This window comes from Abramis brama (assembly GCF_963993115.1).
Source record: "Abramis brama genome assembly, chromosome: 7".
NCBI lineage: Eukaryota > Metazoa > Chordata > Actinopteri > Cypriniformes > Leuciscidae > Abramis > Abramis brama.
The window spans coordinates 1,958,785-1,977,100 of NC_139969.1; the positions used below are offsets into that span (position 1 = coordinate 1,958,785).

The 18,316-nt window shown below is 33.4% G+C and overlaps 2 protein-coding genes across 7 annotated transcripts in view; both read left to right on the forward strand.

The window, feature by feature from the left end:
- The window catches only part of tcf3a (transcription factor 3a), a 48,599-nt gene extending 35,823 nt beyond the window's left edge, over nucleotides 1–12,776 (forward strand). The window contains exons 18-21 of one of the 6 annotated variants that reach the window (XM_084121023.1): nucleotides 867–1,102; nucleotides 3,788–3,811; nucleotides 9,303–9,422; nucleotides 11,936–12,776. In XM_084121023.1, the coding sequence (XP_083977149.1) occupies nucleotides 867–1,102; nucleotides 3,788–3,811; nucleotides 9,303–9,415 (373 nt within the window). In that variant the 3' untranslated portion in view covers nucleotides 9,416–9,422; nucleotides 11,936–12,776. Of the gene's footprint in view, nucleotides 1–554; nucleotides 601–866; nucleotides 1,103–3,787; nucleotides 3,812–6,279; nucleotides 6,510–9,302; nucleotides 9,423–11,935 lie in introns of those variants that run through there. The other 5 variants (XR_014607341.1, XM_084121024.1, XM_084121025.1 and 2 more) reach the window with 5 other exon arrangements.
- A 2,757-nt stretch (nucleotides 12,777–15,533) lies between these two features.
- The window catches only part of uqcr11 (ubiquinol-cytochrome c reductase, complex III subunit XI), a 4,785-nt gene continuing 2,002 nt past the window's right edge, over nucleotides 15,534–18,316 (forward strand). Inside the window, exons 1-2 of the mRNA XM_084121028.1 lie at nucleotides 15,534–15,621; nucleotides 18,312–18,316. The exon at nucleotides 18,312–18,316 is cut by the window's right edge and continues 122 nt beyond it. Of these exons, the coding sequence (XP_083977154.1) occupies nucleotides 15,572–15,621; nucleotides 18,312–18,316 (55 nt within the window). The 5' untranslated portion in view covers nucleotides 15,534–15,571. The remainder of the gene's footprint in view (nucleotides 15,622–18,311) is intronic.

Below are 18,316 nucleotides of genomic sequence, written 5' to 3' on the forward strand. Positions count from 1 at the left end.
TTATCAATTGAATGCGTCCTTGCTGAAAGCATTAATTTATTTTCTTTCTTTCTTTTTTCTTTTTAATCTTTAGTTCCCCAAACTTTTGAATAGTAGTTTATCACGATCTCCCCAAAAACATGAAGCTGTTTTCAACATTGATGACAATCATAAATGTTTCTTGAGCATCAAATCATCATATTAGAGTGATTTCTGAAGGATCATGTGACACTGAAGACTGGAGTAATGATGCTGAAAATTCAGCTTTGATCACAGGAATAAATTACACTTTACTGTATATTCACATAGAAAACAGATGATTTACATTACAATAATATTTCACAATTTTTACTGTATTTTTATTATCCAATAATAGCAGCCCTGGTGAGCAGAGGAGCCTTTCAAAAACATGTAAAAGTCATAATTATTCAGTAGTTTATAGCAGTTACACGTGCATACTCGATTTACTTGCCACTCCCACTTCCAGCAGCCTCTGATTGGTCCATTTTTAAAACACTGACGCAAGGTAATAGGTGATTTGTTTTACCTTCCCTTTGTTCCTCTGACCCATGAAGTCAAGAAGACGAGGATGACGAATTACACTAAATTCACATAGAAAAGTTTTATTTTTTAAATTTTTACTGTGTTTTTGATCAAATAAAAGCAGCCTTGGTGAGCAGTAGAGCCTTTCAAAAACATGTAAAAATCATAATTACTTTTGACCGGCAGTTAAACATTACACTTGCATACTCAATCCCACTTCCAGCAGCTTCTGATTGGTCCATTTTTAAAGCACTGACGCAAGGTAACGCTGAGAACACGACTCGCTGCCTTGATTGTTTTACCTGTGACCCCTTCTCACCCCTTTGTTCCTCTGACCCATGAAGTCAAGAAGACGAGGATGACGAGGACTTGCCGGTGGAGGTGAAGGCGGAGCGGGAGAAAGAGCGGCGCGTGGCCAATAACGCCCGTGAGCGTTTGCGCGTGCGCGACATCAACGAGGCCTTCAAAGAGCTGGGCCGCATGTGCCAGCTGCACCTGAGCAATGAGAAACCTCAGACCAAACTGCTCATCCTTCACCAGGCCGTAAACGTTATTCTCAACCTGGAGCAGCAAGTGCGAGGTCAGTGTGAGCGACTGACCTCTGACCTCCGATCAGTGAGAACCAGCAGAGCCGCGGAGATCTTGTCTGTGGTCCGAACGCCTGATTGGGTCGCGAGGGGAGGACGACGGAGTTGTTGCATGAGGGATTTAAATGCATGATGTTTTGGGTGCAAAAAGGCAAGACACTACAGGCTAAAAGCGTTTTTCGTGCAACTTTTCATAACAAAATACTTCATTTTATTGCACTTTATCTATTTGCGTCTGTAGATTTCAATTACAATCCATTTCTTTATGGGCGGCGAGTTTGAGTCAGAAATCTCCTTACACACACTAAACATTTTATAGTATTTTTTTTTTTTTCCCCTAAATTCAGTTTGACATTTTCAGCAAAAGCGTTTTTCATGCATTGGTCGATTTTGGGCTATTTTGGCTTTTTATAACATGTTGTTTCAGACTCGTGGAAAGAAACCATCCAAAATAAATTTTTTATTATTTATGAGCTGTTTGGCTTTTCATTACGTGTAAATAATACATTATTTTATTGCACTTTATCTATTTGCGACTGTAGATTTCAATTGCAATCCTTATTTTTATTTACCGTTTTATTTTTTCACAAATTCAGTTTTTTTTTTTTTGTCTTAATTTTTGGTAAAAAAAAAAAAAAAACTTGGCTAATTGATTGAAATCATGAAACTTATTTAATTTAACAACAATTCATTAAAAGTCGAACAATAATTACATGTTTAGGGCCCTATGAAATATGTTTCATTTGTTTGTTTTTCTCAAATTCCGTTAAGTTTTCTGGACTCTTTAAACAACATTTTAACGGTTTAACTAATTTATAATAATCAAAAAGCATGTCTAATTAATTGAATTCATAAATATTCAAAAATTCATTAATACTTTTAAACTTTTTTTTTTTATTTATATGAATTTTTTCATAAATTCGGTCGTGTATTTAAATTTTTCTGGCAATCAAATGAAGGCATAAAACATTAATTTAAATCTTTTAATCATATGAGATTAAACACGTTTTTTAGAATTAAAACATGAAAGAAAAATGTATTTAAGTATTTAAGTATGTAAGTATTTAATAATATTTTCTTATTATTATGATAACTAATAGTGTTAGTATTATTATTGCATTGAGACGTAGATAAATTCTACTGTACAACACTGATATATTTCTGTCATAATTTCTTCAAGTTAAACCGAACTTTTATTTTGACGGGTTGCCGTGAAGACCTTTGAGTTTCTGTGTTTGAAATAACGATCATAGGGCCCGATTAGATAATGCATCATTTGCATATTTAAACAAGTTGTAAAAAAAATGTTTCTAATAATTAATGCAAAGTATAGTGATATCTATTCATTTTTGTTTTTTTCCACCTGTGGTGTCTTGCCTGAAAAATACGCCCTAGAAACAGCCAACCAAGTTGCATTAAACCCCAGAACATGTTCTTTTAATAATGATCATGCACCAGATTAATCTCGGTCGTGATTCCCCCCCGGCCCACACAGGCGTCTGTTTAGGGTGATTGTGGGACTGTCTGCACTTTCTGCATGCGATTCTGTCATCTGTCATTTCATCCCTTCCCATTTTCTGTCTGCTTGCAAGATTCATGCAACTAACAAACTAAGATTGAAGCTAGTCGCAGTAGTTCAGCCCAAAATGTAAATTTCCTCTTTTACTCAACCTAAGCAAAGGACTGTCAAGCCCAAAAGAGCATAGTGAAAGTATAACCCATATATCTTGAACACTGTATTTCTAGTCTTCTGAAGTCGAATGATAGTATTTGTATGAGAAACGGACCTCAGTCATGCATTCACATTTACTACAACACTAAAAACAAAAAATCAAAACAAAAACATTTGTGATGTCAAACTTGGCTGTATTTTAGTAATTTTTTATGTTTATAAATAATATATGAAATGTAATATTCTAAATATAATTTAATGATTTTAAATGATAAAAATGTAAAAATTCTAATTATTTTTGTAGTTTTATATATATATATATATATATATATATATATATATCATTTTTTGTTCTTATATGAGTATAATATAAAAAATGTTAATATTTTTAATATAAATTGTTTAATTTTAAGTGAAAAATTAAATGTAAAAATTCTAATAAAATTCTCTATATATATGCATATATTACATTCTTATGTTTTTTTAAATATAAATTTAATATTTTAAATAGATTTTTTTATTCAATTCATAAAATAATTGTGTGTGTATATAATAAATGTATATATATATATATATTATTAATAATAATGTCATTTTATTAGTTTTTTTAATATTAGATTTAATTTATTTTTATCTCAGTTTTTAGTTTTAGTTCAGTTTTAGATATTTATGTCCGGATCGTTATTCTAGCGCTTCAACTTATTTCAGTTAGTTGCTAATGCAACATTTCATTTTCTTAGTTTGTTGTTCATCTACTCTTATTTTATTTTATTTCAATTAACAAAAATGTTTTAATAGTTTTAGTTAAACTACTGGTGCAAACATGTATTGACATGACAAGTATAAACGAACAAAAGTGATCACATGACCTCAGAAGACATGAAATATAGTGCACTTCTTGTCTGGACTCTGATTATGACTCTTATAGTGCTGCTTTTGTCATTTTTGATGTTTTAGTTGAAAAGAGGCGTCAGTAACCTGATAAATCTCTCGTTTTGTTTTCCAGAAAAGAAACACGCGAGACATGAGGGTTGAGTAAATGATGGGGTTTTGATTATTCCTTTAATAATGCATAATGCATGCAACCAATCCTTTTAAACCTGTCTTCACACATCTTATAGTTTCCTCTTTTCTTTTAACTGTTGCATGTCCGTCTCCCTTCGATCTGCTATGAAAGGCTTCTTCCGCAGGCATTAACCTCGCAGATTAGAGGATTCGACGTTCATTTGTGTTTCCCTTCTAGTCGCTTTCGGATTGCAGCGATCTGATTAATGCTTGCATGTCATGTTTAACCCTCTGTTTGCCAGGTTGTTTTTCTTTTTACCCATCTCTCCATCTGTTCTTCAGCCCTTTTTTCTTTGCAGGTTTTTTTAAGTCTCATGCTGCATAAATGCATCTCACCAGCGGGATGCGTTTACGATGAGACAGTCGCATTCACCTCATCTTGTCTTCTGTCTGGCTCTCTCAGTGGCAGTGTGTGTTTCTGTTCGGTTCTGGGCAGACGGTGCATCTCTCTCATCTTGCTGTCCTCTCGTCTGTCACTTGCGCTCTTTCGCTCCGTGGCAGTTCCCACAGGCCTCCTGAAACCCACTGACACTCGCTATGTTTACATGCACACAAATAACCCGTCGGTAATCGTATCGACGGCTCAAAAAAGCCTTCATGTAAACGACCTCAATCGATCCGATCGGGAATTCCGAAAGGGGCGGTTTATTCCTTTTCTAATCCGATCGAGAGAACATGCAAACACTTGATCGGATTGAAAACCGAAACTGAAAGGGCTGCGCATGTGCGATGGCGTAGAAATAGCGTAATGACGTGAGCGGTTCTTTACGTTGAATAAATTAGTTTCCCGTCATTATAAAATTCGGATTCTCATCCACAGACAGTTTTGGGCATTTTTACTGCGTGATCAATATAACACAACTGTTCATATGCTCATTTACTCCAAATTATGACCAGAAATGGATAAATATTAAGTCTGCTGTTTAAAACGAATGCATAACCAATGTATAAGAATGGTTAATATGCACAAACAGCGGGAAACTGTGTATTCGTGCATGTAAAAAAATCAATTGCTATTTAAAGCTTGTGACATATAAACGCGCACATCAACCTGATCACGTTTAGCGTTCATGTTGTTGTTGTTATTATTATTATTATTATTATAATAACTTTTATTTTACCAGGAAAGATAGCACATTAAAAAACTCTTTTGCAAGAGCGTCCTGGACAAGATTATCAGCAACTCAACTCAAGTGTGGGTTTAACAAATAACATTCATCCATACATGTATAGAAACGCACAGGCAAAATTTAATAATAAAATAAGTAAATCAATACATTAGTCAGGCAAAGCATCTACAAAAATAGATGTTTCTGTCTCCAAGTCTTTCAAAATCACTTTAAAAATGTCCAATGAAACCTGAGTTTACACTTATTTTGTAAGGTTATTCCAGGCCTTTTTTTTCCCAGTTCAATAAAAAAACTGACAATAAGAAAAAATGTAAACACTATATTCAGATTACATCCAGATTCATCAATCGTAATTCAGTCCGACTGAAGCTGAAGTTGTGCATGTAAACGCAGCCGCTGTGATCCGCCCGTCGGCGTCTTGTTTTGCGTGTCGATTCCCGATGAACGTGAGATGCTCAGGATCAGTCCCGCTCTCCTCTCCTCTCCTCCGCTGGATCTCCTCGTCATCCCTCGTTTAACTGGCTTCGGTTTTGATCAGGCTCCTCCTGTTCGTCTCAGCATTGCTCTGAGATAAAGCAGAATGCTGGTTTTGTTCAACAGGATTTGTTTTGCGTAATGACACTAGGGTTCTGCAGGGAATATTTAGGACATTTTAACGCTGTGGAAAAGTGTATATATATTACTGTATAATGCTAATAATAATTACTATTAATGTTATTAATTAATATTATTTTATAACATTTCTATTATAATATTAATATTATATATAAACATTATAATTGATGTTTATAATATTAATTTTATAACTTTTTATATACAATATACAATTAATTATCTGAAATATAATTTGATTTTAAATAATAAATTAAAATATAAAAATTCAAATTATAATACAAATATAATATATATTTTTCTTATATGCATATGATATATAAATATTATTGATAATTTAATCATTTTAATTAAAAAAATATAAAATATAAAAACTCTATAAAATTATACATATATATATTATAATTTTTTTTTTTTTTTTAGATGCATATAATACTCTATAAAATGTAAATATTGTTCTAGATATCAAGTATAATTTAATAATATTAAATAATAAAAAAAGTAAATAAAAATGATATACTTCATCCAGAGAGTTTGGAAATCATGCACAGCAAATCTACATTAATGAACAGGTTCTTCAGTCGTTGCAACTTAATGAAGCCAACACAGTTCATGAATGTGTAGGATGGATTTAACGAGAGTCTAAATGAGTTAACGAGGTGTCTAACGAGCGCCTGGTTGCCCCCGGCAGCAGCGTGTCGGAGGAGTGTCTGACGGCGGAGGAGAAGGAGCAGCGCGAGCGCGAGCGACGCATGGCCAATAACGCTCGCGAGCGCGTGCGCGTGCGGGACATTAACGAGGCCTTCAGGGAGCTGGGCCGCATGTGTCAGACGCACCTGAAGAGCGACAAGGCTCAGACTAAACTCATCATCCTCCAGCAGGCCGTGCAGGTGATCCTGGGCCTGGAGAGGCAGGTGCGAGGTAGGACACCATACCTGGACAAACCGTCCGGCTACAGTTGTCAAAAGTACCGATTTCGGTACTGAAGTCTTAAAAATGTAATGCTTTGAGCGGAATCGTAAACTTGATCGTAAATCGTAAACTTTCGGCAACACTTGATCCATTAATACTAACACTTTCTCTTCTATTCTATATCTATTCATAAAATAAAATTTAAAAAAAGTACTTGTACTGCGTTAGATTTATATTTTAAATTTAATTAATTAAAATTATTAAATTATTATTTATATTTATAATATGCATATATAAAATAAGTTATATATATATTTTTTAAATACTTAGAATTTGTATCATTTTTTTATTTTAAATAAATAAATATTTAAAATAATATTTTTTATTAAATATAATATTATATGCATTTAAAAATTATATATAATTTTATTATAATATAATTAGATTTTTTATATTTTAATTTGTTTATTTAAAATCGGTAAATTATATTTAGAATATTAAATTGTATATTATATATAAAAAATTAGATAAAATATTATTAAAATATGATCCTATTGTTAGTTTAACTGCTTCTATTGGTGTTTAAGTCGCTTTGGATAAAAGCGTCTGGTAAATGAATAAATGTAAATGTAAACTGGTTTATTTGTGGCAATAGCCAACAATACATTATCAATCAAAATTCGGGTCAAAGTTATCGATTTTTCTTTTATGCCAAAAATCATTTGGATATTAAGTAAAGATCATGTTCCATGAAGATATTTAGTTAATTTTTCTACAGTAAATATTTAAAACATTTATTTTTGTGAGTTCACAAAAATCGCGATTTAAAGGCGATTTTCTCAATGTTTCGATTTTTTTGCACCCTCAGATTCCAGATCTACAAACCAATGGAAAACCAATGTTAGGATTCCACCCTAACAAACCATAGTAAAGTACCAAGTCGGTACTGAAATTTTAAAAATGTGACGCTTTGAGCGCTGTCGAGCGCAATCGTAAACGCCTCGTGATTGGCCGTTGTGTTCACGAGCTCATCGGATTTGTCTGTGATTGCATGGGAATGTAATGTGCTGTAGTGTCATGATGCATGCAAAAAAGAAACATAAGCAAGTATCAAAAGCAAATAAATAATCAAATCAAATAGACCACCCGCATCTGCCATCCGTCTTGCTGCTTTTAAAGGTGAATAGGGAAGTTGGCAACCGGTGTCACCGATGTAATCATGCGGGAGGGCGGAGTAATCAGACCAATGCTGAGGAAAACTCCATTAAAGAGACAGGTCTTCACAGTTAAAATGATCAGGGCTTCAAAAACAACTCTTCAGCATCATAGATTTATATTTATGAGTTTATGAATTCATAAGTGTATGAATGCATGAGTTTATAAGTGTATGAGTTTAGAGTTTAGAATGGTAGTTTAATTGAATCTAATGGGCTTCTGGCAGTTTAAATTTGAATTTTGACAGTTGGAGGTTGACCAGTCCTTGCTCATTTGAACATTCCGCAGTAAAAGTCAATGGGATTTTTTCCTGAGTTTTAGTGGTCATTTTTAGGAAAACCGTAAGTCCGATCAGTTAGAAAAGATATAGCAACTAACTTCAGAACAGTCTGAAGGTCTAGTCTGAGTTTGGAGGTTGTAGAGTTAAAACTCCAGGAGGAGTAGCAGTAACAGCGTTACACTTCCGTGTGTTGATCATTGTAGCCAATCACAGACATATCTGATGAGCTCATGAACACAGTGGCCAATCAGAGGAGTTTACGATCCCGCTCAACAGCGCTCAAAGCATCACATTTTTTCAATTTCAGTACCGACTTGGTGCCGAAGTCGGTACTTTGACAACACTACGTCCTGCCAAGAATCACGAGACACCACTGCTACTGAGAGCTCTCTCCTCGCTTACACTAACCTCTCTGTTTGTGTGTGTGTGTGCTGAGCTTTAACATCTCACTGTTGTACACCCTCTGCTTCGTGATGTACACAAGTAGGATGACGACATTTGCTTTCAAAGATAAGCACTGGACTGATTGATTATGATTGGAACGACAAAAGATGTTGGAGTGAATCTCACAAAAACAAGTCATATTTCACCCAAGAAGAAAATATTTGTTTGTTAAAATCAAGCCGCATTTTGACAGTTACAATTTGTTGCTTGTTGCAATTTTATATAGATTGTATGATAAATTCAACCACAAATTAAGAAATTGTATTTGTTGTGGAAAATTAAGACTTCTTATGACCATTACAATTTGTTGCATTGTGAAATTTGATGACAATAATATATATATGGATAACTCTCATATGCATATAGTATGTACATTTTATATTATTTTAAAAATAAAATATTTAATCATTTATCATTTTAAATAAAATAAGGAAATGTAAAAATTCTGATTGTATTATAATAAAATTACATTAAAATATAAAATAGTATTTATATTTTTATTAATTAAAAAATTGAAACTATTTTCCTGATATTGTCATTAGATTCTCTTTACTGTATATTGTGCTCATGAATAAATACTTTTAAAAAAATCAAAATATTCTATTAAATTTTTTATATATTTATATAGCATAGTATAAAAAGTCACATTGCAGTAATAAAAATTAATTATGAACCAGACGTGTTTTTTTTCTAGCATCATGTCGTACTTGTCTAAATCACATTGTGTTTCTTGCTCTTCCGTCAGTTCAGAAGTGACTCTCAAAGCTCCTTCACTGCTGTTTGACTGTGAGCCGCTTCATTTCACTGTAATCTGACAGTAAACGCTCACTTTAATATCTGACATGAATCCCTGTGTCCTTCAGAGCGTAATCTGAACCCGAAGGCGGCGTGTCTGAAGAGGAGAGAGGAGGAGAAGGTCACAGGAGACCCTCAGATGTTGTCTGGTCTGGGTGGAGACGGACACGGACACATGTAACATTCAGGTGTGTGACTGACTGGTAGATAATACTTTCATTTATTATATTCATGCATTTGGCAGATGCATTTATTATGGGTGTAACGATTCCCTCATGACACAATTCGATACAGATCACGATACTGAACTCACGATACAATATTATTGCGATACTCCAAAACATATGGTAAAATGTTAACAAAAAATGTACTGTTGATTAAAATGCAAAATTTGGCATTATTATTAGATGCGTTTATCCAAAGCGACTTGCACGGCATTAAAGGTATAAATGTGATTATTCATGTGGGAATCTAACTTTTTTTTTCTGTTTTAATTTTTCTGGATTTCACTTTAATAAATTACATTTTAGTCATCAAAAAACCTGTCGAATTAATTGAGCTTGTTCAATTGAACATCAATTTATTAAAAGCTAAATTTCTATTTTTAGGGCCCTTTGTAATCTTATTTATTAATTTTTTTAATTTTTTATGTATTTGCCAAGTTCCGTGACATCATACTGTATATTACATTTTAATTACTTTGCATTTTAATTTTAATTCAGTAACTCTGTTTAGTTCCTGTCTCTATGAAGCCCCTCCTTCTGAAAAGCACACTGGGCTCTGATTGGTCGGCTGGAGCAGTGTGTTGTGATTGGTCGAGCGCTTCGAGTGTGTTTGGGAAATGTCCCGCCCCTTACCATAACCGCCAGTTTAACACACTACTAACTAACTCAACCAGGCCCCGCCCCTTTATTCTGCGCATTAATTATTATAATGAGGAATATTGTGACGTGTTCGTTCCCGGAAGAAACTCAAGACTACAATGGAGCAAGCGGCAACCTTCCCATCTCTCTCTTGAATCAAACACTGTAGTGACTTAAACTGCAGTTCATCGACTGGCCACTAGAGACCGGCTGCAAAAGAGTCAATCCCATAAACCCCCATGTTAATATTCCCAACTTTACAGCAGAAAAAAACATGTTTACAGCCTGGTACAAAAAGTGGTTTTGGTCTATACAGCTAATTTTGCCCTTCATGACGACTGTGAGGGGGGTGAATTGTTTTATAACTCATCCGTTTAAGTAAGGAATAATTGACGACAGGCCGTTGAATTATTAGAAAAATAATGCACACCCGAGGTGGTAATGCGGTCACGACGCGAAGCGGAGTGGCCGTTCACCTCGGGTGTGCATTATTTTTCTAATAATTCAACGGCCTGAAGTCAATTATTCCGCTTATACTACAGTTACCACACCTCGAAACATTGTTCAGATTATGTATTTCAAGACGTTTGTAAAGTTTTTGTCATTAAAACGCTCTTGTATGTAGGACTAATTTCTTACGCATCTAATCCCCTGCCTCCGTTGCTAATTCCAAAACGTCATTTTAGAGTTAGTAACGGAGGTTTGAGCCACTGATAGCAGACTAATGCTGGGACACACGACTAGCTGACACACTCTCTGACTGTTTTCATCGCAGCATATTTTAAAAACCGACTTTAAACACAGACTGAATGCGCTGAACACGCGTTTGGACATGATAAGTCATAAGAAACAAATAACATTCATAACCGGCCTTAAAGTGTGTCCCCGGCTTTATGCAGTTATTAATGCAGTTATTAGAGAGAGATGTTGCAATAATGAGACAGAAAAGGTAAAAGAAAAACCAATGTAAATGTAAAAAATAAATGTGCGTCAATATTATTATTTATTTATTAATTCAATTCGTTTTAATTAATTCGTTTATTTATTCTTTTGTTTCTATTATTGACAGATGACAGTAGCCTAGACTAGCCAAATAAATGAAACACAAAGCCCTTTTAACAAGTAGGCCAATCAATAATTATTTATTTGTTAAATTATCTGCAATAAAAATCCGTACTGCAGGACTATCCATTTATTTAGCCTATATTCAGTTTAATTTTCTATTGATTATATAGGACTATATACTTAATTTATTAAAATTAAACTGCATGTTTCCATTGATTGTGAAGCTAGACATTGAAAATTGCAGATCAAGCGCATGGGGCTAAATGTTTTTTCTTGTTATGAATTGTATCCTATCTTCCGTTATTACAGTTGACTACGCGAAGTGATATGGAACTGTAATGCGGTCAAGACCTGCCTGGAACTACTTTAGCTGTGCGTTTCCCTGAAAATAATGCACACCTTAGAACGTTCGTCAACCAATCAGATTCAAGCATTCAACGGCCCTGTAGTATAAATTATATTAAGCCTTCTGCATAATTAGGGGCGTGGCCACTTGAGTGACAGGTGGATTGCCGCTGATGTCACTACTAGCCGTTTGTCTATGCGATGGAGGCGTTTCAGGGAGTTCAGAAACAGAGATGTTGATATAGAGAATAACTATTTTTGGTGCTCAAACATGAAAGATAAACATGTAAAAAAGCATAATAGCTCCTCTTTTAAGTTTCCACAACAAACATTGCGGTTGAAATCTGTTTTTACTCTGAATGAATGAAAACCAGCTTACATCTTGAATGCATTTCTGACGCGGCTGTTGTTGTTTTCGTTCTCGACAGATCCTGACGTAAGGAATCTCTCCGTCGACGTGGCCTTATCTTCCTGTTCTTGTTCCAGAGTCCACACACATACACACATTCTTGATTTATATATTATAAACAGATGTGTTGGAAGACTCACATACACACAGTACACTTCCCGAGCCGCTCGCTCGGCTCACGAACACACACATTCATGGACCATTGGTGGAAATCACCCGTGAGAAACGGCCCGGGACCGTCCTGCTGTTGATGGAGTGATGTCAGAATTACAGTGTGCTGTTATATAGCACACACACACACACACACACACACACACACACACACACCGACCCATGAGCCTTTGCTATTCAACGAGAGGTCAAGCTCCGCTGTGGGAACAGATTCCTTCTTTTTGTAGTAAATGTATTCAAGTTTAACTTTCTTTTTTGTACCGTTTTGTGTTTAAGATGTTGGAAGGAAATGCATTTTTGATACACGTTGTTTTTGGGGATGCGCGAATCACGCAAAAACCGTCACGTTTCACCCTTTAAAACTTAAATATTTTTCTTCAAAGGAAATTGGGCCTGTTTTTAAGGATATTTAGATTTTTTTTATTTTTTTTTATTTTTTATTGACATTTTCACTGACATTTACATCATTATTCTTAATTTAAATTTAGAAAACATTATTACAGTATTTATTTTTACTGTATTACAGTAGAATATGAATTAAGAGTCATAATCATTTATAAAAAAACTCAAGTAAAACTTATGGACAAAAATCATAATTATCTTAAAATAATTATCTTAAAAATGTAGGTCTTAATTTTCTTAATTTATTTATATATGTGTGTATGTGCATTTGTTAATTTTCCTCAGATAAAAAAAAAAAAATAATAATAATAATAATAAAAAATAAAAAAAAAATATATATATATATATATACACATATATACATATATATATATATATATATATATATAATTTATCTGAAGGAAAATATATACATCAACAATTTTGTCTATATATACATAAAATGTTGAATTTATATATGTGTGTATATATGTATAATATATATACACACATATATACAAACACACAAATGTATATATAGCTAAAAAAATGCATCAACATTTTTTTGTATATACATGTACGTATATACACACTATATATCTATATAAATGTATATGTGTGTGTATATATATATATATATATATATATATATATATATATATATATATATAGTTATACACAAACACACACACGCCTGAAGAAAATGAATCAACGTATCATTATTCTTTTTTTGGGTGAAATGTCTGCCGATGTTTTTGTGCGATTCCTTCTAACGTCTGCCATCATTCACCAGAGCTTGTGTTTTTCTCTGTGTATTTCAAGTATTGGAAAACGCTGGATAATATTCTCTTTTTAGTGCGTCTCATTTACATTAGTAACTCATTTTTATACGGTCTCAAACTGAACCACACGAGAAACCCTCCGAGTCTTCGAGCATTTCACGCGTTTCTCAGTCGATGATGAACTTCAGCTGGACTCTGATGTGGAGCTTCACTCCTCAGATCCGTCAGCGATCGTCTGATCAACTTTAACGTGTTGATTCACGACAGAATTTGTCAATATTTCTACTGAAGAGTAGAGAGAATAGATTGTGGGTTTTGCGAAGGGTCTTTACAGGACGACCCGAGTTTTTTTTACTTCTTTTATAAAGTTCTGTTAAATGTTTGTGTTAACTTGTTTTTGTTATTATCTATGTTGATTTTAAATGTTAGATAAATGGCAAAAACCTAGTTGCCAGGAACAAATTGTGTTTCATATTTCTGTTGCAATTTTCGTAAGTTTTTTTTTTTTTATAACGGGAGAGCTTGGAAATAGTTTTTTTTTTTTTTTTTGTAAGAAATTAGAGATGCCAATTTTTGCGTTTTCTCACACTTGTTTATAAGGTAAATAATCACTGTGCAAAATACTGCGTTTGTGTCAATACCTGCCCAAAATTGAGGAAACCAACATTTAGTGGTTTCATTCGTAGACGTTTTCGTTCCAAATTGAAGGGAAACACAGTACCGAGTTTATCTCTAGAGATCATTTTTGTTTTTCTTCATTAGTACTAACATCATCTTTTACCATTAAAGGATGATTATATGAATTATTCTTGTTTATGTATTGCAAAAATGTAACTCTGAAAGGAGAGAGAGTGGCCTTCCTCATTCTCCGGACGCGGGGAGTGATTATGTACTAGTGCCTGCATCGTTTTGTTCAGTTTTATCCTGGAGTCAGTCAGGTTTTATTGAAACGTCACGTCTTGTGGCTTCAACTTGAGAATATTTTATAAATTCACATGAAGAGGGACATGAGAATTCCAGATGTATGTTAAAGTGAATTCTTGCTCCTCTGAGCAAATAAAGTACTTTCTTTGTAAACATTGAGATGTTTGCATGAATTCTGTTCTGCGCACACACACACACACACACACACACACACACACACGCGGTTTTCAAACTAGGGGCCGCAAGGCAGTGCTGGAGGTGTAGAGTAATTATTATTCAAACAAACTAAATAAATAGATTTGAAGTAAAAAAAAAATATATTTAAATAATTGATTAAACAAAAATACATTTGATTAAAGAAAAAATATATATATTTAAATAATAAATGAATACATTACATCAAAATAAAATGTTATATTTAAATAATAAATGAATACATTAGATTAAAATAAATTGAAATATAAATAAATACATTCGATTAAAATAAAATGTTATTTTAATGCAAATAAAGATACATGTTTAATTAAAATAATTTAAAGTAAACATTGATTTACATGACAAATACATAACTGCATAAAACATTTGATTCAAATAAAATTGTATTTAATGTTATGAAAAAACGATGTAAATAACTACATTAAACATTTGAATAAAATAATGTATTTATTAAATAAAATAAATGCGTTTGATACAAATAACTTTGATTAAAAATTTAAATAACATTAGATTTAGACTGTTTTAGTTGACAAATTATACATTTGATTAAAATAAAATTTTATTTAAATAAAAATAAATGTTAAATTAACAAATGAATTCAAGTAAATTTGTTTAAATAACATTCGTAATTAAAAAAAAAAAATGTTATTTAAAGAATACATTTGATACAAATAACTAAAAATAAAAAATATTGAAATAAATTGATTCAAATAAATATATGTTTGATTTAAATAAATAATGAATGCATTTGATTGAAATAATTTGATATAAATAAATTAATAAAATGCATCAACAGTACAGTACAGTACTTATAAATGTGGATAGCAATAAATTAAGAGATTGCACAAGTTTAGTCTCAGAGCGCCTCCTGCTGAACATCATTATTATCAAACAAAATTGGCTATTTATTCTTTTAAGAATTTAAATTCTTCAACTCTTTATTTAACAATAACAGACACATTATATACGCATCTTCTTTGGAACGCGTGACTTCCACCTTAACGACAAAAAATATAAACATGGCGGAAGAAGACTTTAATAGCACAAACGCTTTTTAGAGACTTTTAATATGTAACGGCGTTCTGCATTTCCGCTCATGTCGCGGGCTGATGACGCGTCATCCGTAGATTCCTGTGCGCGTTTGCTGCAGTTCTCGTCTTGCTCTCCACACACATCTGAGAATGTTGGGCAAAATAATCGGACAGAAATACGCGTCTATCGCGAAAACATGGTAAGAACATGGTAAAACTTCACACATCGGGAGAACCCCCATGTTTTACTATTATTATCTCTTGATTCATGTTTATTAATCGTTTTGTCCTTGTCTCGACCTGACAGTAGCATGCTAAGCTAATGAGCTCAGGTCACTATAACACTGAGGATCTCGACTGTTTACTGTAGTTTATCAATCATATTCTGTTTATTTATTCGTGTAGTGTGTGATTTTGAGGGTGTTTCTTTATTGGCATGGTTTTATCTAAACACTAGTACTCGATAATCACGATAAAATGTCAGTAATGGTGATTAAACTGTTTATTTCTTAAACTATTCAGTGAAATCTTTAAAAAAAAAAAGGTAATGTTTAACTCCTAGCTGTATTATTGCCTTGATTTTTTTTAATACTATGAGAATAAACATGTCTGTAACCCTGTAAAGCCTGACATTAGAGTGTGTGTTTGATGTTTTGTGTCATATCTAATAAGTTACATCTGGGCCCGTATTCATAAAGATTATAAGAATCCTCTCAGAAAACTCTTAATTTAGCTTAAAAACTTTTACGTAGGAGTCTTAGCTTAAGAGCAATTCGGAACCGATCTGAGAGCAACTCTGAGTAAGGAAAAAACTTTTATCTTAGTAAGGAGGCGGGGTTGACCCCGTTGCTATGTATGACACAATCTTTTGAAGACTGTGATTGGTTGGTTGACCAAAAAGGAAAAAAAAAGTGATTTTAAGTATAGGGTCTATTCTAAGCCTTCACTTTGAAATTACATGCGTAATTTTTCCTATTTGACCGTTCTCTCAGAGTCACACACACACACACACACACACACACACACATTATAGGCCTATATGTGTATATAAATCTTCTTTTTATTTTCCATGCTGTTAATTTCCTATAAGGTATTTGATTGCTTAGAATGATAAAAATTGTTCCACTCTTTCCAGTTACACTGATTACTGGCATGTCTATTTAAGTGGTGGTTTGAATGTTGGTTTTAATGTATCAAACATGGAATTTTCCCAGTTGCCAAATATCGTAATGTAGTGATTACTTTCATTTCAGGCGCTATGGCATTTCTGCGCTGTGCTGGAGATATTAGCGTGTCTCTAATAAGATCAGTCTCAAACATGATCCCTGCACGATCTAATATATAGCTCTTATTAACTCACTGTCATCCATCGTCTGCAACACATTTCTTCTCCTTCTTCGTCTTTCTGCCATTTTCTCCTCTGCTAAAGAAACTCTTAAGCCTCTTAAAAGTCCTCGTCCGTGCTCCTAACAATTTTAACCTTAAAACCTCTTTTAAGGGTTAAGATGCTTCCTGAATTACTTTTTTCTTTACTAGGATTTTTTCTTTAATTTTAAGAGTAAACGCCCACATTTCTAAGAATTTTCTTAGAATTTTGTCACTAGGAGCTACTCTTTGCATGAAGATTCTTTATGAATACGGGCCCAGGCTTTTATGGCTCATGCAAGTCTGTCATATCGGCTACATCAAATAATAATGACAACATCATAATTATGTGTTTGGGACGTGGCTTTTAATGGAGACTTTTGTTTTTGTAATCAGGCTCTCAAAAATTACATCATTTTATTTAGATTTATCGGCTAATATATCGGTTATCGGCTTTCAAATATAAATAATTATCGGTATCGGCCGAAATGTTCATATCAGTGCATCCCTACTTTACTGGACTGAAACGCTTAATACTTCTACTTTATTACTTCAACGTTTAAACAAATCAAAAGCATAATAATATATAAATGTTTTTTTTACCAGTTTTATTATGTTTTTGTTCCTGAAATCCACCCTTCTGCTGGGATCAGGATCATTTAGATTTTTTTATGGTAAAAAAGGTATTCTTATGCTTGCTTGATAAAAATCAGTGCAGATTTCACAGCAAAAAAAGACACAAGGTGGACGTTTAACAATTATTAATTGACAATTAACAATTAACTAAAAGACTTTTACTTGCTAAAGTCTGAGCTGTCAATCATACGACAGAAGGACTGTATTAGATCGTGATGATCATTTACCCTCTGGATTCACAGACGAGGATTGAGCCTTAGGGACGCTGAGATATGAACATTTCTGCCGATACCGACAATTCTTTATATTTGAAAGCCGATAACCGATATATTGGCCGATAAATCTACATCCAAATTTTTATGTTTTATTTTGAGAGCCTGATTACAAAAACAAGTCTCACTATTAAAAGCCACGTCCCAAACACACAGTTATGATGTTCTCATTATAATGTTAAGTAGCCGATATGACAGACTTGCACATGTTGCACTTTACTGTATTTTCCTTTATTGAAGTGATTCCAATCATATTTCAAGCACTTCAAACCCATCATGTTGAACGGTGAACGTCTGAAGCGTCTCAGCTGGAGGAAATAATACATTATTTATCAGCTTTAATATATCGGACAAATTTTCTTATCAGGCCGATACCGATATATTGTGCTTCCCTATTAAGCCTTAAACGCATGTTTGAGCTGTTTAACTGAAAGCACATCTTCAAATATATCACTGTCAGTGTTTAGTCTCAAGATTTGTTTCTAGGGCACGTTTATTAAAGCTACTTCTTTGAACTAAGGCCTAATCCTGTCTTAATCTGAGCCCAGTCTGTGAAACCAGGCCGTATGAGTGTGTGTGTGTGAGAGATGTAACACAGTGGTGTCGTGTGCTGTCAGGGTTC